The sequence below is a fragment of the Bolinopsis microptera genome, chromosome 3 (genome assembly GCF_026151205.1).
Source record: "Bolinopsis microptera isolate Bmic1 chromosome 3, MBARI_Bmic_1.0, whole genome shotgun sequence".
Taxonomy (NCBI): domain Eukaryota; kingdom Metazoa; phylum Ctenophora; class Tentaculata; order Lobata; family Bolinopsidae; genus Bolinopsis; species Bolinopsis microptera.
This window is the reverse complement of record NC_087074.1, coordinates 18,452,697-18,477,138: the sequence shown is the minus strand read 5'-3', so window position 1 is coordinate 18,477,138 and position 24,442 is coordinate 18,452,697. Positions and strand designations below refer to the sequence as shown.

The 24,442-nt window shown below is 38.7% G+C and overlaps 2 protein-coding genes across 3 annotated transcripts; one reads left to right on the top strand and one right to left on the bottom strand.

Moving 5' to 3' along the window:
• Positions 1-7: 7 nt before the first annotated feature.
• On the top strand, positions 8-24,442 carry LOC134813610 (uncharacterized). 2 transcript variants are annotated; one of them, XM_063821474.1, is made up of 27 exons: positions 8-137; positions 258-372; positions 458-557; positions 718-825; positions 961-1,074; positions 6,017-6,074; positions 7,300-7,435; positions 8,157-8,343; positions 8,744-8,866; positions 9,286-9,474; positions 9,987-10,115; positions 10,480-10,694; positions 10,891-11,166; positions 11,313-12,603; positions 12,829-12,987; positions 13,158-13,263; positions 13,393-13,569; positions 13,792-14,051; positions 14,206-14,430; positions 14,554-14,685; positions 15,028-15,143; positions 15,322-15,400; positions 15,667-15,795; positions 16,247-16,373; positions 16,560-16,661; positions 23,611-23,735; positions 23,954-24,442. In XM_063821474.1, exons 1-27 carry the CDS (start codon positions 65-67, stop codon positions 24,128-24,130), a joined length of 5,028 nt encoding a protein of 1,675 aa, XP_063677544.1. In that variant the 5' UTR covers positions 8-64; the 3' UTR covers positions 24,131-24,442. The 2 variants fall into 2 exon arrangements, with proteins under 2 accessions (XP_063677544.1, XP_063677545.1); XM_063821475.1 differs by lacking the exon at positions 13,393-13,569.
• On the bottom strand, positions 20,295-22,286 carry LOC134812388 (coadhesin-like). The gene is made up of 3 exons (XM_063819785.1): positions 22,229-22,286; positions 21,602-21,949; positions 20,295-21,473 (listed from the first exon to the last, which is right to left on the bottom strand). Exons 1-3 carry the CDS (start codon positions 22,284-22,286, stop codon positions 20,734-20,736), a joined length of 1,146 nt encoding a protein of 381 aa, XP_063675855.1. The 3' UTR covers positions 20,295-20,733.

The window sequence follows — 24,442 nt, the reverse complement described above, 5'->3', positions numbered from 1 at the left end:
TATGTTAGTAGGTTACATGATTTAACTCTCGGAAGTGAGGAAGGATGCTATAGCAGGACTCTTAATGAGCAAAGGCCAATGCAGAAAAGTGTATGAAATCCTTGATGTGTTGCTCTACAGCTTTGCTATCCTACCAGGTTAGACGCTTAGACACATATGGGAAATTATTATTATTAGAATTATTCTTTTGAAAGTGAAATTTTTGATTTAATAAATTTAAACAAAAAATGTTTGTTATTCATAATATGTTATCCCAGGGCTTAGAGATGAACAGAACAGAGCATTATTGATATTTCCTGTCCCTGATAAGGACACCCTTCCTTCCTACGACGAGTTAGTCTCCGTCTGCAACTACCTTCTATCAGTACCAAAGTAAGTTAATTGCTTTTTGGATCCAATTTAATTCACATTGAATATATAGTCGACAGCTAACCAATTCTTACTTACACTGTCCTAGGAAAAGTGTACAGAACAGAGGAGCCGTGGTGATTGTTGATGCATCTGATGATAACAGGGAACGCCTGTCTGATATCTACAAACTGTTGCAACAACTTCAGGTTCTTATTACTGGGTAGAAATGGCAATATCAGCATTTGATAACCCTCATATCGCATTCGTATTTCAGGAGATGTTTTTTTAATATTCTTATGTTTTTTGGTTTCAGGCATGCCTTCACCAATAATTTCATAATATCCAACTATCTGATGACTTTCTCAGGCTGATTCTCCTGGGTCTCTGGCAGTCATTCACCTGACAACAGCACTGAGATCTAAAAAGGATGCTGCAGCTTATTTCAGAAAGATAATCCCCAGCCTTGATATTGAGGTGAGTGGGTCTATTCAATTTTAATTTGGAATAATTATTTTTGCTTGGCATGGTTCTAATATTGTCGGGATTACTCTTGATCTGAATTTCATTGTTTGACCTTGTGAAACTATGTACTTATTATCATGTTTACAGGTGCATTGTAATACAGTTGAAGAGTTATTAAAGATAATCCCTGCTTCCTCCCTTCCCTCGGTTATTGGTGGACAAGTCCCTTACAACAACGACACTTGGGTCAAATTCAGATGTGTGAGTTGCTGGGTGTTAGTTGGGTGTTAGTTGGGTGTTAGTTGGGTGTTAGTTAGGTGTTAGTTGGGTGTTAGTTGTTACTATTATACTGTTGTGCTGGGTGTTAGTTGTTACTATTACACAGTTGTGAACAGGATTGTGTGAGTTGTTGGGTGTTAGTTGTTACTATTATACTGTTGTGCTGGGTGTTAGTTGTTACTACTACACTGTTGTGAAGTGATTTGTTAGATTTTTCATAGTATTGGATAATATAAATAGTAAATACCAGTATCGTTTGACAATAGGTGTATTTGTATTTGTCCACTAGACGCCACTGTTCGTATCAATTAAACAGGCATACAGCCTGCTTACGCAGTTACTCGTTGCTATATTTACCTGCAGTATGTTACTAAAAAATGTAGATCAAAACCAGGTTCAACCTTCAATCACGTGGTTACCACTTAACATTCATTAATGATTTTGGCTGTTGTTTCTCTGTTGATTAACAACAGGGCCGAATCTAACTGAATCAAATCTGACTCTTAACACGTTTCCCAAACCTACATTCAGTCGATAAAATGTAGTTAAACTTTCACTCGACAGTATTATTTTATGGATTTCAGATCTCAGAATAATTCAGAAAGTAATTCAGACATTTACTAAATTTTCATCCCGTTTTTGAATCGTAGAGTTTTCCCTTTGATGGTTTCACAAATAAATGTAGCGTGTGCAATTCTCATACAGTATTATACGTGTTATCCTTTACCTGATAACACTGTTTAAAAGTTTGAAATGATTGGTAATTACACTAATATCAGCTGCAATGAATTTGTCATCGGATACTGGCTCTGTTACCATGGTAACTGTAATGACAGTGACCAGTTTACCATTGTTGTCAGTGGTCTCCCTGTTAGCTTTACGTTTTGCTGCTTAGATACTGTTGTTATAACCCAACAGCAGTGTCTATTGCTCGCTAGATAAGCCCCCCTGCACTTTATCGTTCATCTGCTTTCCTGATTATTAGATTTTGTACCATTCCTTTATGAATCTCTTTGAATCCATCAGAGATTTTCGGTAGGTTTAATCTTCAGTAGGTTTACACGTTCAGTACGTATTTTTTGCAATAAGTGTTAAATTCACTTCCTTCCTGATAATATGTTTTAAACCCCAAACTGATCGAAGATCCTCAGATAAAAAGTACCTACAGATCTTTACATAACAGAATACACTTAACTATTCTCATGATAACGTTCACGTGACCCTAGAATGGTAGACATGATAGAGCCTAGTGAAATACTAATGCATCACAAATATCCAATACATTATAAATCCAGAGGTCGTCTGGACTTGGTTGTCGTGGTAACTGATTGTGCTTGCCAATCTTATAAATGCACTCGCTTGTTCTTGTCGAACTTCTGTTCATTATGAGCCTGTACGTTTTTGCATGAGTTTCTCATGGTGTATTTTACAAGGTAATAAGGAACTTGTTTTTACAGAAGTGTATCTTTTTTTTTACTGTCCGCTGAGTTGTGATGTTGTCAGGAACTTGAAGTTGCGTATCCAGTGACACGGTGACACCCAATATTGCACCACCGGAACCAATGTTATTATTTATGAAGGAGCAGTGCTCCAATGGTTTACTAGAGGATAATCATATTTTGAACTTTATATTTAACTCCACTAAATTCTATTACAGTGATTATTACATGCTCGTTTCTAAGGGACATGAATATGTGTTGATTTTACTGAGTGCTGCCCCTGCCACCCTCCCATTAGTCCTGCTTTGTCATTGGTTCACCGCACTGTCCCTGTGTTGTGATTGGCTGCCTGGTTCGGCTGCTGCTTTGCTATTGGCTGAGGTTGTGGTACATTTGACAATTTTGTGGTTTAATAACGAAGTCTTTGTCAGGTCACTTTCATGCCGGCACTACTAAAGTCTTTAATAACTTAAATTTATTAGTTCATTCTGGAGTGGTCCTTAGATTATTAAAAGTTGTAGTTGTTCTCCTGCAGTCGCCAACTTTTAGTCAGTTATGTGCTTACTACTTACTACTTACCTAGCCAATTAATTGCATGGGTGCCATATTAAGTATCGTTTATTCAACTCCCCATTTCGCTGCCAAGTATCGTAAGACGGCTGCAGACTTCCCTGTTAAATTGCGCCAATAATTTGAAAGATTGCTAAACTGCATTTCATTGTATTGGCGGCTGTCGTACATAAAATCGAGACACAATTCTAACCAATCAGCTGTCAGCTTGAGATCACGTGCGGTTCTGACCTCCAATTAGAGTTGAGGACGTTACAGCATTGCTTGCTATGAAAGACAGTGGATAACGTGTTTTACTTAACTCTAAAACTCTGTGACGTTAGTACTGCCTACATGTTTCTACCATGCGCACCATCTGAATATTCACTGTCTGTTTTCTCTTTTGTTCATCACAACTTGAAAACTTGTTTTAAAAATGTTTATTGTTTGTGGCTTACAGTTTGGAATAGTTTTCAAGTTGAAAGTAATTGGTTGAGGCGAAGGCGAGTTGCCTGTTATCTCGCTGTGTTAGATGGTGACGTAACGGGGTAAAATATTTACAGTTGAAAGCCGACACCATCATTGCTGCCTGTATCCCTTGTGCTGTGAGTAAAAGTGTGCTTACTTGCCAACTAATTAGCAGACAATTGACAGTGTTTGATATGACAAGCAGTCACTGTCACAGCGAGGGCCCTTGATACAAATTGCAATTTATTGTCTGGGAAATAAAGTTTTTAGAGTTTCTTTGGCTTCATATTGGATCTTAGACAAATTGGCAAATTATCGTTTAAAGTGCAATCAATCTAGCGAACGATTATAAAATTCTCGTCCTCTAATTTTGAATCGTGTTTGTTTTCAACATTTTCTAACACTCTTACACCTGTACCCGATGGTATCGAATTACTAATAGTTTCCCTGCACCTGCGCCTGCTTCTCTTGCAATTGTTAGTCACGTGCCTAGCACTCTGCCCTGTGATTGGTTATTGGAAGTCACATGGGTTTACTCCTGTTATCTGATTGGTTCGCACGTGTAGGGGACTACTTTTGGATGGTTGCCGTGGTTACAACATGAACTTAAGTTGAGCTTTAGTCACTTCTTGCAACCAAGTTATCGATGTAATGGACATCCTATCTAGTTTCTTGTTATTCCAGATGTGGATTGTGGAATGTGGGACTACATTTTACGTCATATTTATAATATTCGCAGTTCCACAATGATAACTTCTTGCTTTATACTTGTTATTTATTTAGATGCTTGCGTTATTAAGTCTCCATATTTAAACCAAGTGCCAACAAGAAACACGACAGCGGAGTCTTGAGTTTTATCAAAGACATGCGTACAATCAGCGATGATCACTTTTACAACTGCGCTATTTAAACAGTTACATCCTTCATTGCACTGCAATTTGTCTCAGCTGTAATTATCATCACGCGATGCTATTAAAGATCTCACTTGACAGCGGTTCTCGCGACTGCTGAAGATGGTTTAGTTGTTTTAGCGTCCCCCAACCTCGCATCTTACCTCTATGTCTCTGATAAGCACCCCTGCAGTAGAATCATCAGTATTAGTAGAATCATCAGTATTAGTTAATTTGTAGTTTTGTGTGCTGCTGACAGTATTAGTACTCACACGCACAGGCTGTGACAAGCATGATTCATTAATATAAAGTCTGGCTTGTATTATCTTGTATTACAGCTCTGTTAGGTTGTCTGATGAGATGTCAGCTGTACTACGGAGAACTACAGTTCTGATCTTGTATTATTTATTTCATGTGGTGTCCGATTTAGTGAGATCCATCACACTCTACCTTCTTATCTCTAGTATTCTTAACTCTAGTATTATTATCTCTAGTATTCTTATCTCTAGTATCCTTATCTCTACCTTCTTATCTCTAGTATTCTTATCTCTAGTATTCTTATCTCTAGTATTTTTATCTCTAGTATTATTATCTCTAGTATTTTATCCAGTTATTAAAAATGTACGTTTCCTGCCCAGTTGACTCGTACACTCGCTAGTGCCCCGCGTCTAAAACTCCGCTTATATTATTAGTAATAAAACTGTCAAATATATAATATCTCACTTCCCCAGATATAGTACACTCTCTTATTTGCTCCTCTGTACTCTGTAGTGTTTTACCTAGGTTGTAAGCTGTTCTGCTTGTAATAATATTTAGAGATCTACCGGGAAGTACGAGTTGTAAGTGTGTAGAGTCTACTGACCAGTGTTTAGTATTGTACAGACACCAGTAACCAGTTTTATACTGGTTGTGTAATACTGTAATAGGAGGGTATAGTAAGTAGTGGGGTTGTCATGGTAACCCCAATAATTATTGTGTAATTATCGACCTGGACTTGCTGCAGACTCTGCAAGTCATTACTTATCTCTCTATATAATAGCTCATCTCTCTGTATCTCCGACTATACAACTACTATAAAACTGCTAGTATACTAGTCCAGTAGTTTGGATAAAAGTTATATGACGTAAACCAAGCTTTATACATTATACAATAAAGCAAAGTCTTTATCAATAAAACGATATTCCCTGATATTGAGAATATTTAATACTGGTTAAAGCGTTCGAACCATGAACAAGTTAATGTTATAAATTTTATAAAACCCTTGCCTAAAAAGGATAACATCCTTATTAATGAACAACAAATTGCTCACTTTGGATATTTTCATACATTTCACATATTTTACAGATTTGCTTTTCAACCTACATGTCACCAGTATTAATCATTAACGCGTAGAGAATTAGCCGGCACACTCGCTTATAAAAACAACGTATTAGAATATTATAATGTTACTGCATGCTATGGACCTATTCTGAAGTATTCATATCCGTTCGATGTATTTCAGTCTCTGTATATTCGTCAGTTTCTGTAAATTTATACGTGTTTTACCGGTTGTATTCCTCAAACAGTTTAATTCCTCAGAATGTTGAACCCTTCCTATCGGATTGTAAGTCCATGGGGAAAAGACTCGAGGACTTAGGTAGGATAAGTTTTACTTATAATCTTATTTGTGAGATTAAATTGGAGACTTCTCACTATTTGGAGTTCTCACTATACTTCTGTTCAGCTGGAATATATTTTGCTGAACTTTCAAAACTTAGGGGAATTCCCGTTACCAGAAAGCTGCAGGTAATTTAATTTTGTGTTATCGCTAGAGGGTGAATCACAATTCAATATAATCGTTCTTAATGATCTTTATAGTTATTTTAGTTTTAGTAACATTAAATATTTATAGTTTTATTTTAAAACCCCTTTTACAACTATATACTCCGTCTTGAGCGAAAATCAGCTGATAGATACTTGTTTCAGTGCGCCCCCTGATAAATACTTGTTTCAGTGCGCCCCCTGATAGATACTTGTTTCAGTGCGCCCCCTGATAGATACTTGTTTCAGTGCGCCCCCTGATAAATACTTGTTTCAGTGCGCCCCCTGATAGATACTTGTTTCAGTGCGCCCCCTGATAAATACTTGTTTCAGTGCGCCCCCTGATAGATACTTGTTTCAGTGCGCCCCCTGATAGATACTTGTTTCAGTGCGCCCCCTGATAGATACTTGTTTCAGTGCGCCCCCTGATAAATACTTGTTTCAGTGCGCCCCCTGATAAATACTTGTTTCAGTGCGCCCCCTGATAAATACTTGTTTCAGTGCGCCCCCTGATAGATACTTGTTTCAGTGCGCCCCCTGATAGATACTTGTTTCAGTGCGCCCCCTGATAAATACTTGTTTCAGTGCGCCCCCTGATAAATACTTGTTTCAGTGCGCCCCCTGATAAATACTTGTTTCAGTGCGCCCCCTGATAGATACTTGTTTCAGTGCGCCCCCTGATAAATACTTGTTTCAGTGCGCCCCCTGATAAATACTTGTTTCAGTGCGCCCCCTGATAAATACTTGTTTCAGTGCGCCCCCTGATAAATACCTGTTTCAGTGCGCCCCCTGATAAATACTTGTTTCAGTGCGCCCCCTGATAGATACTTGTTTCAGTGCGCCCCCTGATAGATACTTGTTTCAGTGCGCCCCCTGATAGATACCTGTTTCAGTGCGTCCCCTGATAGATACCTGTTTCAGTGCGCCCCCTGATAGATACTTGTTTCAGTGCGCCCCCTGATAGATACTTGTTTCAGTGCGCCCCCTGATAGATACCTGTTTCAGTGCGCCCCCTGATAGATACTTGTTTCAGTGCGCCCCCTGATAGATACTTGTTTCAGTGCGCCCCCTGATAGATGTCGAGAGTGTAATTATAGACACGTGCGATGTGAATGTAGTATTAGAGAAGTACAGGGACCTAGCTGCAGCTACAATGAGAAATCTCAAGATACAGTCGCTCTTGGACGAGGGTCACTTGTAAGTTACTGATGTGTTACCAAGGTGTTACCAGGGTGTTACCAGGGTGTTACCAAGGTGTTACCAAGGTGTTACCAAGGTGTTACCAGGATATTACCAAGGTGTTACCAGGATGTTACCAAGGTGTTACCAAGGTGTTACCAGGGTGTAACCAGGGTGTTACCAAGGTGTCACTATGTTGTAACCAAGTTGTTACCTATATGTTACCATGTTCTGTTTATGCATTATATATAATGCACTTTAAAGTAAACATATGCAGCGCAACGGATTGCATGATTAAACTTATGATCATGAATCATGTTTAGGAGAGGAAATATTGTGACGTCACTATCACATGTTATGTATTGTGACGTCACTATTACATGTTATGTTGCCAGACACTGCGTTTGAGTTATTCGAGCTTTTCATTTAGAATTGAAACAATTCCTTCATTACATAATAATACTGAAATAGAATAAAGTTACAGTAAAATGATTATTGTAATCAACAAAATATATTTATTAATATGTGATATGTATGAGGTTGGTTATTTGTGGGTTTGACATTACTTTTCTTACACAGTTAAACCCAGATTTACCACGGAGTTTGGGGAAAGGAAAAAGCCGCGATAAATTTAAGTTGGCGGTAAATCGGGGCTTTACTGCAATAACTTTACTCGAAAACACTGCTCACCGCTGGGAGCTCAACAGAAAGTGCCAGATGTCTGAATACAACCCCTCAGGTTGATAGAGCGGTACAGTGCAGCAGCAGGAGACTACCCAGACATGAAGGACACGCTAACCAGTATATCAGACGCGCTAGCACAACTTGACACTCTCCAGAGTAAGGTAGACGCGCTCGCAGAGAAGGGACAGAGCCGTGCGCATAGTATGGCGCTTTACACCAAGTTCAAACGCAATACTGATCAGGTAAATATTGTGAGAGTAGCTTTAATTTAAGGCACGATACCTGTGTTGATAGTTGAACATGTTAAATTTTTACCAATTAATGGTGACTGTTTAACAACTATTTGATCTGTGTTATCCTAGAACTATAATAGCTCTTGTTGAACATTGTTGAACTATGTTAAACTATGTTAAACTATGTTGAACTATGTTGAACCATGTTGAACTATGTTGAACCATGTTGAACCATGTTGAACTATGTTAAACTATGTTGAACTATGTTGAACTATGTTGAACCATGTTGAACCATGTTGAACTATGTTGAACCATGTTGAACTATTTTGAACTATGTTGGACTATGTCAAACTATGTTGAACTATGTTGAACTATGTTGAACTATGTTGAACTAACCCAACTATTTTAGTTGCTACAAGAAGTACACCAGTTAACAAACCAAATATCTGATTTATCGGAGGAGGGCTTGTATGACGTCACTACTGTACAAAGTAAACAAACTACTCTTGATAAATTACTCCTCTCCGCACAGGTACATTTCTGCACAATGCACATTCTGCACATTCTATACATTCTGCACATTCTGCACATTCTATACATTCTGCACATTCTATACAAAGTATACATTCTATACATTCTGCACATTCTATACATTCTGCACATTCTGCACATTCTATACAAAGTATACATTCGACACATTCTGCACATTCTACACAATCTGTACATTCTACACATTCTGTACATTCTGCACATTCTGCACAATCTGCACATTCTATACATTCTATACATTCTGCACACATGTTAAACGTTTTGATAGGCCGGTTTTCCATGTTGATTGGCAAAGGTTAGTGTTCCTCTCTGGTCAGTGGTCACGGTGTAAACTTTGTAATTACACCTTCCTAATTTCTATGATAATATGTGTACTGAGTTTTACAATTTCTCATACTTCAGACGGCAGAGATAAGTGCAAAGAGATGTATAACTGAGGGGCTGAGTGACGTTGAAGACAGTAACAAAATAAAAGATGCGGAGAAGGATGTAAAAGTTCTGAAAAAAGCTTTAGAAACTCTGACGGAAACGAAGAGTAAAAAGAAAGAGAAATTTGATGAAATACTATCTTTTCACCAACTAGTCGAAGAGGTGTGGTAATAGCTTGAGATTCATTTTATTTCGTTGAATTACGGTTCGGTAATAATAATGTTGCCAATGAAGACAAAATTGTATGTCAGTAAAGACAAAATAATCCTGATTTTCCAAGACTATTTTGTGCATATTTGGAAAGTTTTCCTGGTAAATCGGGGTTTGTTTTGAATTGAACACAATATGACCTTCATCTTATCTCGGGAACTTAAAAGTTTTCGGTCGACTGCAAATCGGGGCGGTAGTATGGAATTTAATCATTATAAAAGTTAAACATAGGGAACATATAATCTTCTGTTGTGTATACCAAGTTCAACATGTATATCAGGTTACCACAGCGATCTAATCACTTGCCACTTAATCCGAAACTGTTTCAGTCAATATAATCGGCCGCTCATCAGTTTCCAAATAAGGAATAATCGGTTTATAGATTAGTCAACAATAAGCATGACATGAAACATGTCCCTGTCTCTTTAACATGTCCCTGTCTCTTTAAGATGTCTCTATTTCAGTGCATGTCATGGTTCTTCTCGGGATTACAGAAGTTCACAGCTCAACCAGTACAGAGATGTAATACGTTGGATGGGATCTGTGATTTGGAAAGGGAACTGGACAGACATTTGACGAGATGTCCCATCGAGGTACATAACTAGAAATTCTTATCTTGTTATTTGTGTGTGGTACAAACTCTTGCATACTTCTTATCAGCATGTTTTAAATTCTCATGAGGCCATCAAGTTGAAATATAGCATATTTCATTTCCAAAGTTAAATTGTACTTCTTATGCGCTGAATCGAAGCACCAAACCGAATACAAACACCTCGTGCCCCTAAGTGGCAAATGTTTTTGAACTTATACTGATCTTGGAACGCGCATCATGAAAAGTTTGATAAATTCATTGCTATCATAGCGTGCGCGGCGCAATCCCGCAGTTTTCATGCATGGTTAACATACTCGGAATAGTTTCAACTTCCTATCAGAGTGTATCACTAATCTTATTTGCAGGGTTACGATGTTCTAGAACAATATAGCAGGAAGATTGCTACAAAACCAGTTATATCTCGGGTCAAAATGATCAAAACTAAGTTCGCTCTATTCGAGAAGATCATAATTGAAAGACAAGAGTATTTAAGAAAACTGAAAAACGCCCTGCTGTTGAAAAAGCCAAGCAACAATGATCTAGATGTTGAGAAAAGTACTTTTACCGGACTTACTCGTGGGTAAGAATTTGACGAAGTAAAACAATATGAAAATCTTGGTCCATTTCCCAGCCATCCCTATTATTGGAAAATAATAGATCCGTTTAAGTAGAAGCTCCATCTGATCCCCAAAAATTATTGTAATTATTTCTCTCCATATCAGTTAAGGCGTTCAGTTTTTTAATATCTGGAAGTTAATCCACTGACTTCCCCGCAGGAATCCCGACAAAGTGTTACAGTACACACAAGGGACCCAGTTCGACCTTATCGACGTGTTTGGGTGTATTCGTAACTCTGGAGTACAAACAGATCTAGCTTGTGTTTGTAGTTCTGATAGATTGAGAAACCTCTCCTCCAGAATTAGTCTCATAGAACAGAGACTCAACTTGCAGGACAGATCAAAAAATATCCCAAATAATGCAAATATAAACGAACAACTGAGACTTATACTCAGGAGACTAAACATCATTGAGAACTGTTTAAAACGAATCAGGTTTGTGTTTACTAGTTTATTTCAATATATTTGTTGCTTGCTGCATATTATTTTGAATATATTTTAAAAATAGAAACAATTTCATCAACCCGCATATTTTAGGGGTCAGTTTTATTTGACAACACTGTAACAAAAGTAATTTTCAGATTCTCCTCGTTATACGACACGTTTTACGAGCATCCCAAACTGAGCAGAAAGAACAGTTCGGACTTGTTACTAGACCTCCAAAACACCTCACTTCAAGACAGCGGATTCGGGAGTCGTCCTCCAACCGAGCAGACGAGGAGACCTGACACCATCCTCACCCCTCCCACTCTCACCTCTTCCAGTGTAATATCACCTGGTTCAACAACACCATCGAATGGTGGCATGTCACCTGTGGTCATGTCACCTTCCCTTCTGCTCTCTCCTCAATCTCAACCAGAGTTTGACTCTCCAGAAGGGAGGTCTAGATTCAGTGGTTTCTCCACCCCCACTTCAAGAAGCAGTTCCAGAGGTCAGATGGCTAGTCCACTTTCTCCTGGGCTATTAGCTCATTCTTCAGATGATTTGTTTAATGATAGACTCGCTGAGATTGAGAGGTTGTTGATAGATATTGAGTGTCAGATTCAGCACGATCTCAAGGTCGACGGAGAAACTCAGACTGGAGAATCAGCCTCAGACCCGTTATCTGACTCGTCCTCCCAAACTGAAACCGAAAGTGAAACTGAAAGTGTAGGAACTCAGCACGAAACAGAAAGCATCTGTTCAGCGACACAAGTAAAACCAGATTCCTCGCACGTGAGCACGGATACAGGTATTGTTCACGTGACCTCCTCGTCTCAGAGTGACCCCCTGAATCAGATAGCTCAACACTCCCAAACTCCTCACCTCTCAGTCAGACATGTTCCCTCACAGCACGTCTCCACTGCTGTCTCCACTGCAATGCAGCATCGTAGTCCTGGTACAGAGATGGGGGTGCAAAACTGTCCTGTTCACCAAGACTCCGCCACCCAACACACCCTCACTTTCTCTCAGACCAGCTCACAGACCCATCGTCCTGAGACGACCTCCTCAGAATCTCAGTTCGACTCAGACTCATCTGAGTGTTCCGCACAGACCGACATGATAGGTCTGTTCCCCGCTTCAGTTCAGACTGATACACAGCACTTTGCCTCCCAGTTCTCACAAACAGAAACAGGTTCTAGTGAAGTTGGTGTTAGTGTTTCTCCAGAACTCTCTGATCAGTCAGTAGAAGCAGATATCAGACCTAGTGAGGACAAGGAGACTTCAGCTGATATCAAGGACAATAACCACAAGGAAGTTGAGGCTGATATCAAGTCGGGGCATCATAAGAGTGTGAGTGCAATTATACAGATGAGAACTCAGAGTACTGCTGCTGCTATCACTAAAATGTTCAATAAATCCAGTAATACTGTCAACAAACGCTTTAAACAGGTGAGTCTCTAGCTTCTCAATGTTTTGACTATTAGAGTTACTTCGTCTTTCAGACATGCTTATTGCGTATGCAATGTCATGGAATGTTTAAACGTCACATTTAAGAATTATTATCATAATCAAAATACGACTCTAGAATTATTCGTTGTTTAAAATAACTCATGATTAAAATTCAAAACTTTCTTAGTGTGGATTTTAAACAATTGTAACTTCTCTTCTCTCCAGATGGAAGTACAAACAGTTCGTTCGGAAGAGGATATCAGCGTGGACACGATGGAGCTAATTGAAGTAGACTCCATAGCAACAGATACTGAAAACCTAATATTCCTCCACGAGGAGTGCTCTCAGACTCTGCTCTTTGAAACTATGTTCCTTAACACTCCTGTTAGTTTAGCTAAAATAAAAGATTTGGAGAACTTCCCTTTTTTGAATACGTTTTGTGAATTCTCTAAAAAATTATTTAGGAGTGAAAGTTTTGTGAAGAATTTCTTGACCTTCTATCTTCGACTCTTGTTTAAAATGTTCGTTTGAAACGCTTACCACCTGTTCCTCAGAGTCAGACGGATGTGACAGAGACTCTGATGTCGGGCTCCTTGACTCAGTCTAATATCAGTCAGGAGACGCAAACATCTGACGATCATCTTATTGAGACAGACTCAGGTAACTAACTCACATCTACACATTTGTGGGATCTTACCATGTGTTTGTAATTGTAATGTGTTTATTTGAGTGACTGCAAACTACCCTCTTTAAGCCTCAAATCAGCCCGCACTCAAAGCACATTTTCAGCACCCAAAGAACACTCAGCGGCCACTAACAAACGGAAACTGAAACGCCCGGTTTACAACCTTGCCTCAAGATCCGAACCTCACATGAACTTCAAGGATGTTTCTTACATCAAGAACAAAACCCACCAACTCAGGGTTGCTAAGATTCAGAAGAGTAAGGAAGAAGAGGCTGCTAAGGGTGGGTTATAGGAGAATAAGGAGCGGCTACCCCGCTATCATGCCAAGACAACCAATTATGGCCTTTAATTAAATACATGGTTGTCAAATGTCATGTGATCCGTGTAGCCTGACTTCTGATTACTTAATCTCACCTCAAAATTATTATTTATAGTTAATATGTTCTCTTTGATCTTATTATCTCCCTTTTGACTGATTATTCTATTGATTCTTTCTATCGCAGCTATAAAACCAGCAAAGCGCGTTTATCGGAGCAAAGAAGATATCAGAAAAAGTAAAGAAGACGTAAGGAAAAGTAAGGAAGATTTAAGGAAGACGAGGAGTAAAGACGACGTGAGGAGGACAAAGAGCAAGGATGACGTGAGGAAGAATAAAGTAGAAGGGACGATAAGACAAGAAGAAGTTGTTGTAGAAGATGAGAGATGTACTTGTGCCGAACAAGAGAAACTTATCATGTCCTCCGCAAGCATTTCCACTAAATCGGTAAGTTCTTTAAAACCAGTAAAATCTTAACTGGCTTTTATAACTACAATTACCACAAATTTGAATAAACAAGTTTAGTTGATTAAAACAACACAAATAAAAATTTGGCGATATGTCCTTGTAACACCTTTCATCAACTTTTTGTAACTCACAGATAGAAGGGGAAGAAAGTGAAAGAGGAAGTGAAAGAGGAAGTGAAAGAGAAAGTGAAAGAGTAAGAGCAACGGACTCCGAGGAAGAAGAGTTAACGGATCACGAGGACGTGGAACAGGACTGGTCCACATCTAGCTACATATTCCCTACAGAACAACTTCCTACCCCCATTTCAGAGAGACCTGGTCAAGACAAGTTCGTTGTACAGGACTCCATACCTAAGAAGGTAAGTTAGAACACTTGATTATTAACACGATTAAGAATTTAGTTAAAATCTGCGAAGGAAAATTACTTGACTCAAAATTATTTTGAGTACATTACTTGTACATTGAATGTAAATATTTCACAGCTGCGGTATGTGATACAAGAGATGCTGACGACGGAGGAGAAATATGTAGAGGACTTGAAGCACACAGTTGAGGGTTACATGGACCCACTGATACAGAACCCGGACCCTGAAATCAACGTGCTCGCTGAGAGTGTAAGTTCAGTTTAAGATGGCAGATTTCTTACTTTTCTTTTAGCTTCACTGAGCCATCAATCAGTTTTAAGAAGGAAATAGACAATATTTGGAAATTGAAAGTAAAAAAGCTTCCAAAATGTGATGTTCTTGATTTATTCTTTCAAATTAATTTATTCTTTCAAAAAAAGTGTCACCCGGAAAAATACTATCAAAATACGATTCTCAAAATGTTCTACAATAAAAATTCTCACGTTAAATCGTGCATCATAAAATACCAACTTTACAAGAAGTGTTAGTAACTTAAAAACAATAAAATGTTCATTTCAATATTATCCAGATCTAAACGTCAGTCAATTTCAGATCTTCCAGTACTTCGGACAGATATACAGTTTTCACTTCCAGACCTTCAAAGACTCTCTGATTACAGCAGGAACTTCGCAGTCGCCCCTCAAGGATATTGCTACCACTTTTATCAGGTATCTGAAGAGTTAGATTAGAAATAACTGTAAGAAAACTAAATTAGGATACTATCTATTGCGGACTTTAGTTTCGTGTAAATCATTATTTTTGTCATGGCATGTTACATGATATCAACATATTTCACGTACCATATCCGCATATTTCACATATCCGCATATTTCACATATTTCTCAGGCACGAACAAGAGCTAGAAGTGTATTTATCTTTTATGGTTCACGAGAGACGCGCGCACACGATAGTAGAGCAACATCACGTAAGTAGACATTAAGTATTATTACTGATAACATTACTTTATGTCACGTGCTCATTTGAGTTATACTGAATTTAGATATTTGTACCTTGTCAGCTGTGTAAGGAGTTCAGCAGCAATCTCATTTGTCGCATTGCCGTACTATGTAGTATGGGGCTTTGTCAAAACCTGAGGATTTCATCATCAATATATAGGGTAAAGACATAGGGTTAAAAGTTCAACAGTTAACCAATTATTTAACACGTGATGTGACACGTGACATATTACAGGAAGGAGTAATCTCAGAGTTGGAGAGGAAACTGGACGATAAGCTCGGTTTAACAGCGTTAATAATAAAACCTACCCAGAGGATGGTAAAATATAAGCAGTTCCTCGACATCATGCTGGCTGGCACTGAGGTATGTGTCACTCGTCTACTGTGCTTCTTGTCCTGAAAATTATAGTTGTTTTACTAGTGATTCAGTTGAATTTATCGTATTGATGATTATAGAATTAGATATATTTGACGCACAATAAGGCTGTATATCACCTCAGAACTATAATTATAAGTACCTCTACTACCTCTCATACCCACAACCTTTATCAGTAGAATCACAACCCACCATCCGCCATCTACACACTACAACCACTTGTGCTCCAGTTCGTCTCACTCCTCATCCTCGTGACTCCTCTCACAGTACTTCTCTATCTCACTCCTCTCATACGTATCACGTGTTCACCTGATCCTCGTCACAGCTGTAAATGTCTAGTTTTTATGAGATGTTACGTCAAACTTTTTTACACTGAATTTAAATCAATATCATACAATCGGTATTCACGATAAGATTGAGTTAAACTAGCCATACCCAGGATTTTGAAGTGCTAGAAGAAGTAACCGACGCCCAAACTCTAGTGACGAACATTCTCACCACAAGTAACGATCTCTGTCATCTCCAAGCTTTAGATCTACCTCCTGACGTTTCTCACGAGGCAACTGGTCAGTGATTAGAGGATAATTAATTAATTAATTAATTAAACTAATAAATTTGGAAATCAATTTCGGAGATCTCAATTGTTGATAGTGAAATTTGGAACTGAGCTGGTTAAAAAAGAAACAAGCAAGCAGATTTTAATGCTTCATTTTGTTAACTCACCTAACAATTTGACTCACCCTCACCCACAGGAGAGTTACTGAGACAAAGTGATTTCCACGTGTCAGTTAATAACAAACAGAAGAGGGTCAGACGAGTATTCCTCTTCGAGAACCTCATTGTCTTCTCAAAAGGTAACTTAAGGGTTGTTACAAGCTGTGTTCAGCTTGGAAAATATAGATCATGACTAAATTAATGGGTTTGAAAGTTGAAGTGTGGGGATAAAAATTGTTAGTCATAATTTAGAACATGATTATATGCTGTTCCTACTCTAAATGTAAAATTATGATTAAACAGTATTCGAATATGTATTCTTACCATTTAAATAATCATGCGAATAAATCATTAGGATATAGGTTAGTAAAGTAAGAAAAATCGGTAAATGCAGAGAATACATCACAAAATATTCCCCTATATTTTGTGATATATCTCGAACAAATAATGTAAATATATTAAAACAAATTAAAACTTGTCGAGTGTGCTCAGTGAACGACACTGTCTGCTGTTTACTTACTAGGCTTAACCCAACTTCTCACTTCGTATTGAACAGTGAAGAGGTTATCCGCAGAGTTTCTATCCTTGTTAGCTAGATTTATCCACTGTACGACCATTCTATCCGTTCTGTCCAGAAACCCAGCATCACATTCCACAGTCTCATCAAGCTCGCCTAGTTTTATCCTCAAGTTGCCGGGAAAATTTGAAGTTAGGATCAAGTCCGCTTGGCCAGTGTGGAGTTTCTTCAGTACCGTCCTTGTCTCCGACGTCCCTGTCTCCGAGCACATAGTTGATTCATTCTCATCCCAGTTAACGACTGTTATCCTCTGATCTTCAGAGCTTATGTTTCTCAGTTGCACATTCACTTGTCCTATACTCCTATCTTTATCACCAGAGAAGAAGTTGAGAACCACTTGAAACCGATGACCTTTCTTCCCCTGTTTGTTGTTAAAGTCAGCTTTGCGTCGAATCTTGACGACTATTTCATCTATGTTGAGGTTGATCGCTTGGTCCTCGCTTTTACCTGTGAAGTTATAGCTTTAAACAGATTGTTAATTTTTAGGGTAGTAGGATGGAGTTGTGATATTGAGAGTGATAATCTGTCGAATAAGTTTCGCGATCTGCACTAAAGCTACCATGTCTTCAATCTGTTCGGTCAAATGTAGATTTTAGTTACATGGTGAGAAGAAGTAGCCTTACCGAACACTTGAACCTCACAAAGTGTCAGAAACTGATTGTTGAGTGCAACTTTAACACTGCTCCAACCGCACCTCTGCATTCAATATCATAGACGTTCTTGATATCCGTGTAGTTAACAACTCCGCAGAGGACATCGTCTACGTATACCTGTGGGATAAAATTATAAAAAATATCAAAATCAGAACATTCGTAAGGATAATGATATACTGAGAAAAAATACACAGCTGAAACTATGGACTGTACTAGTCTGCAACAACTTTCGAAATCTTTACCTTGGCACCGTCAAGCCTTTCCGAACAGCTGCAATCATTTAAGTCCCTGTTATAGATAACCACTTTGGTAACAGCAGATTTATGAGCCAGGATCCCCTTCCACCAGTTTTCTGCTTGCATTTCCGTGTGCGTGCAGGAATCTCTGAAGATTTTATTTTCTTGCTACTTATATTTTATAACAATAAACTAATTGTCAGTATTTTCTTCAATTTCGATTTTTTCATTAAACGTAACGGTACGATTCTGTCTCCAGTATGAACTCACTTATAGTAGTAACCATTAGTGTGTCCGTCAATTGCCCTCTCAGGAGTACCATCATGTCCGGTGCTGCTTTGAGTTGCAGAAACCAAATGTAAGATAGGACCTGCAATGTGTGAGATGAATGTTAAGTTTAACTGAAGTTATCATATTATCAGTCTTGCCAAGAATTCCATAAATCATGTGAACAGTTACCTGGGTCCCTAGTAAGTTGGAAATCGAACTTTTCGTCACAATCATCATCCACCAAAATAGTGCCTTCATTAGAGTTGTCCTGATTCCAGCAAATATTATTCGTGGTTGGCTCTTTCTTGATTTTACCATCAATTGTAAATACCCACGTCCGCGTCAGTGTGCTTTCTTCGCTGCTGCAAGGAATGAGACGTAGCATGTTTGACTCTTTAGTTACACAGTTGTGTTCATTACCCTGAAGATTAATGAACCTGCTCTTTGAGTTATAACAGAAGATCTTCCTATCCTTCTCGCAGTCAGAGGTCAGGATTAGGTTCTGGTTATCCTCCGCTACACTAACACACAGGGCGCTGTCCATCAGTCTTATCAGACCACATACTTCGTCCTGCATAGTCATATCCTCCTTTGTAGCCAACTCTCTCAAATACCCTTCATCATTGTTGGGATCTGAAATGCAACTATCTAGCGTTGTTTCCAATCAGCCTGCCCGACATAAGTCAAACATTCTCGGAGTTCGAATCATAGATTGTTAGAAAATAGGATTCTACAATGTAGAACAGGAAGTTGACTGACCTGTGCCGCTTACAGAGGTAATCACAAAAAGGAGGGTCAGTATCGGGAGAACTAACATCACTTATTTGTACCACTTCACTTGGAATTCTACAAGATTATGAGTTGCATAACCGTGATACGGTTTTAAAGACAGTGTCACTGAGACTGTCTTTAAAATGTACGCTTTGGTTTTCAGAAATCAAAGTTTGGCTAAAGACTTCCCATTAAAGTAAATAATCTAAGCACAAATTATCAAATCGAAATGTCGGGATATTTCAGCTGATAGGAATCTTACACAGTATGAAAACAACCCAGAAAACTATATAGCATTCATAATTAATCAAAATCAAATGATTGTAAAATGATGCAAATTTGAGGCTCGTTAATGATCAACAGAGAAAAGCTGAAAATTTTTAAACATATCTTGTCAAGCTGCAACAAGTAAGAGAGAAAATGATCGGCGCCAGAAACAAATACCATCCCATAGTCCGCTCTAATAACTGAGCTGACTCAAATTTTCATTTGTTAGCGTATAACATGTTCCAGCAGCATTGTTTACTATTTCAAAGTTTAGGAAAAGTTTTGAAGCCATGACGTCGAGTAAATGTTTAGTGCGTCGTTTCGTTATTCAGGGTGCCTCATGAGTGATAAGTTTTAGTAGAAAAACATTGTTGTCTACTAACTTTAGTTCGGCATTATGACGCTTCTGTGAATTCAAGAGAACTTGATGAGAATAATTAAGACTACCTGTTGTTATGGAATGTTCTAAAAATTCCGAAGGAAAGATTAAAGACTACAAGAGGATACTGTAAACTGCACAGGTAGACGTAGACAATAGACATGTAGTATATGTGAGTTTATATCATCATGGATCACAATCGACAAGTCCCAAGTAGTGCTTTACGAATATGACTAGCAAACAGAATACCCCTAATATAAGACCTGTAACAGAGCAACAACTGATCTGAGAAAGTAATGCAAAACCAATATCCTTGGTAGACTTTCGTGGAATAACTCCACTCTGACGTGTTCAGTACACGTAGAAAGTAAGAGCAAGAATAGTTGCTGAACTACGTGCGTGCTCACTACTCAAGTCTTTTATTGGCCAGCAAGAAACCACATCAGTCAAAGCTATATTATATTCTGTATCCTGTTTTTTTGTATATTTCCCATATATTTATGCTGTGATGATAGTTACTTGTAGGTAAAGTACATAGGTACATTCTTCTGAATGTAACAGACTTCTTACGAGATATTACATAAACCACCGATTAGCGTTTAATTAACAGTGATGCGTTTTCGGCTAAAATCAACTAAATTCCTTTCTAAACATACAGTAGAATTCTTACCTTCTATATTCTGGTGCTCCTTTTCTCCGTTAGTAACAGCTGACTTACAAAGTTACTCAACTCTGAGTGTTTAATTTCTAAATTAGTGTGAAGAAGTGAGGTTAGTGAGGTTAGTGAGGTTAGTGAGGTTAGTGTTTAAGTGGACCCGATCTTAATCTGAGAAGTGAGACTTTTGCTGAAAGTAGGTGAAAGTAGATGAGTATTATAATCTGAAGTTTAATGAACACATTTCTCAAGCGAACCACAATATAATTAGTAAAAGTATTGTGTTGGCTATAATATAACATTGTGTTGGCTATAATAGTGAAATATATCCCGATATTTCACTATTATTCCACAGTAATAATATAATTCTATCGTCACACTTTAATAAGTTAATAAACTAGTATCTAATTATCTAATCTTCTAATCGTAGTATTAAAACAGCAAGGAATCTTACTCGGACAGTGTTGTGTGTTGCAGCTTTGGGTTCCAGTATGTAATCCCTCACAATCTTTTCCTCCGTGTTCAGGAGTAGGGTTTGTGCAGGATCTAGTTCCGGTCTGTGTTCCTGTCCCACACTTTTTCGAGCACTTAGACCAACCACCGAAATCAGTCCATCCACCATTCACCGGACATATTTGTGTGTTGCATTCTTGAGTCTCAGTGCTATCTCCCTCACATTCTTTTCCACCGTGTTCAGGAGTAGGGTTTGTGCAGGATCTAGTTCGGGTCTGTGTTCCTGTCCCACAATCTTTCGAGCACTTAGACCAACCACCGAAATCAGTCCATCCACCATTCACCGGACATATTTGTGTGTTGCATTCTTGAGCCTGAGTGCTATCTCCCTCACATTCTTTACCTCCGTGTTCAGGAGTAGGGTTTGTGCAGGTTCTAGTTCGGGTCTGTGTTCCTGTCCCACAATCTTTCGAGCACTCAGACCAACCACCGAAATCAGTCCATCCACCATTCACCGGACATTCTTGTGTGTTGCATTCCCGAGTCTCAGTGCTATCTCCCTCACATTCTTTTCCACCGTATTCAGGAGTAGGGTTTGTGCAGGTTCTAGTTCCGGTCTGTGTTCCTGTCCCACAATCTTTCAAGCACTCAGACCAGTTCTCCCAAGCGCTCCATGCTCCCGCAACTGGAGCTTAAAAACAGTATACTGTAACTGAACTAAAAACGTATTAAATGAATATGCCATTAATTCGTTAGCACTTTTATTTACAGAGACAAGTATCAAAGCTCCAAATTCTGTCTAAAATTTCAAAAATGTACCTTTAACGACTCCGCGACAGTAAACTGTGGACCTCTCTCCAGCTCCGACTGCCCAGATCCAGTCTGCATTAGGTGATATTGCAGCTATATACCTCCAGGGAGTGACACCGTGGTCAGCTATCTTAGAAGCACTCTGCCACTTATCTGAACTACCTTCAAATCCTGGCAGCTTCCATCCTTCTTCCTGGACCGATGAGCATTTCCAGTTGGTGTCTGTCAAGAAGATTGTCTCTCCTCCCTCATTCTGTAGTGATGCTAATATTCCATACTGGCCACCAACGTCGATGCATTTCAATGCTATTACGCTCAATCCTTTTGATGTCGGAATGTTGAAATTTGTCCCCAGTTTCCAAGTTTACCGTCTTGTTGTTGAACTCCATCAAGATAAACTTCCAAGGTATTGTCACAAGTAGCTCTCAGAGTTACTTCCCCTGTAATTAGGTGTTAGGATAATCCTATATTAGTTGTAATCAAGTAGTTAATCTAAAAGTGCAGTTGATTTGAGAGTTAATTTATTTGTTGTGACACCTCCTCTATCCGATATCGCTGTTGTGACTAACTCTTATAGTTCGTTCTGTAATAGATGTAAGTAAGAACTGTTTAACAACTATTATAACGGGTACTAACCTGACTCCCCGCAGTTAATCAGGGAGAAGAGAGTCAGTATCAGTAGTACAGATAACATCACGAGATCACAAAGTCGAACTTATCTACATCGCGTATCTACATCAGACAAGAATTTAAATTTATACAACTGATAACACAACAACTTCTTCCAAATACGATATTTTGGGCCATTTGACTTCCAGTCCGAGTATATATAGACCCTTAGTTATCGACAATTAAATGATAAACCGGAAGAAATTGTCTGTTGATCTTGATGAAATGAAGAAAAAACTTGAAAATTGTTGACTTCAAGCTACGACTAGAATAGTGAATTATACAGGGGCTCGCCGAAGGTTCTATTTAAAAAACCCGATAAATGGATAATTAATATGGTATTAAAAGATCCATTCCCAATTCCCATCGTCAGGTTCTTTTACGTAAGGGGTCATAAAAAAGTAAAATAGATCAGCGTTAACTGTAAAAGTAATAGAGCAGAAGAGAACCGCGTCACCTAATGACTCATTTTAAAATCACAGCCCGCTTACAACTCATGATCTTGTCCTTAAATGAAGATTAAAGGTTTAACATCGTTCATAAAATAGATAATTAAAACCTAAAAATCGAATATTTTCTACTCGAGGCGAAAAAATGATCGACAGGTCGTTAGCTTAAAGGGAAAAGGTATGGTCTTTGGTTATGGCTGAGGACTACGCACGGCTTGGGTGGAGGAGGAAAAATGGTTTGGGCTTGTAGGTGATGGGGAATCTTGCACGTGTGATCGTGAATATTGCACGTGTGACTTGAATATTGCACGTGACATGAATGATTTAGTCCAAACTAACTATTTGAAAATCCCGGATAAATGAATAATGAATATGGTATTAAAAGATCCATTCCCGATTCCCATCGTCAGGTTCTTTTATATAAGGGGTCATAAAAAAGTAAAATAGATCAGCGTTAACTGTAAAAGTAATAGAGCAGGAGAGAACCGCGTCACCTAATGACTTATTTTAAAATCACAGCCCGCTTACAACTCATGATCTTGTAGAAGAAATATTCTACTCGAGGCGAAAAAATGATCGACTGGTCATTAGCTTCTATCAAAACAAACACAAGACATGCAGTAAAGGATGACCTTGTCATTTCTCGCCTCTGTTTTTGTTTAGGATGGCAAAAGGTATGGTCTTCGGTAACAGCTGAGGACTACGAACAGCTTGGGCGGAGGAGAACAAATGATTTGGGCTTGTGTGTGATGGGGAATATTGCACGTGTGATCGTGAATATTGGCTGTGTGACATGAGTGATTTAGTCCAAACTAACGAGCCGTGTTGCTTGTTGACTGTAAAAATAGACAATGCTTGTCACCTCGCTGCAACGTCACGATAACCCCGACTCTCCCCCAGAAGTAACCAGCTCAGAAGACACGGAGCTGAAGTACCGCACTAAACACGTGGTCGGACTGCACGAGATAGGACTCACCCCTTATATCTCAGAGGAACCTAACAAGTGTCACATCTGGACTCCAGAGGTACGGGTTGTGGGGAGAAACCGGGTTATCCGGCTAAATGCTCAGTCAGTTGGTTCGCTGTAAATATATAATGTGGATGTGTTCATGTACATCCATTAGTTAAGATTTGGAATGCTACAGTTTGTGAAAATTTGGATTGAAATTAAAGATTGAGAATATAAGTAATTGTTTTTTCTCTTCATAAATGTACTTGGTATTTAAAATACCCAAATTTTCAGATGACACTGACGATGTATTCAGCAAGTCCTGACGATGCAGAGTCCTGGTCTAAGAGCATCAGTAATATTCTGTGGGGTCAGTTAAAACAGATAAAAAGAGATCGGGACATGTCAAGGATGAGAAAAACCAGGGGTGCTGTGAGAAGTAGGGGTGCTCTACCAAGAAATAGAAGGTAGAGGCGTTATTCCTAGAAGGAAGAGGCGCCCAAAGGGGTGAAGCAATAACCTTGTGCTCTGAAGACGAGTTTTAAAAAGGACATTTTTTTGAGTCTTTTCAGAGATTATGATTCTGGATTCAGATCTCATTAGAGATGGTGCAGCTCCAGACTGGACAGTGCTTGGTTCAATAATCTAGCCGGTTTCAGTCCCTGGCCGTCTCTCAGCTCATGTTAGTTCAGATCTTAGATTTCCAGACGTCAGATTTTTATTTTTATATCACAAATTTACGAGAGCAGATATTTTATTTTGACGGTTTAACAGATGTATATT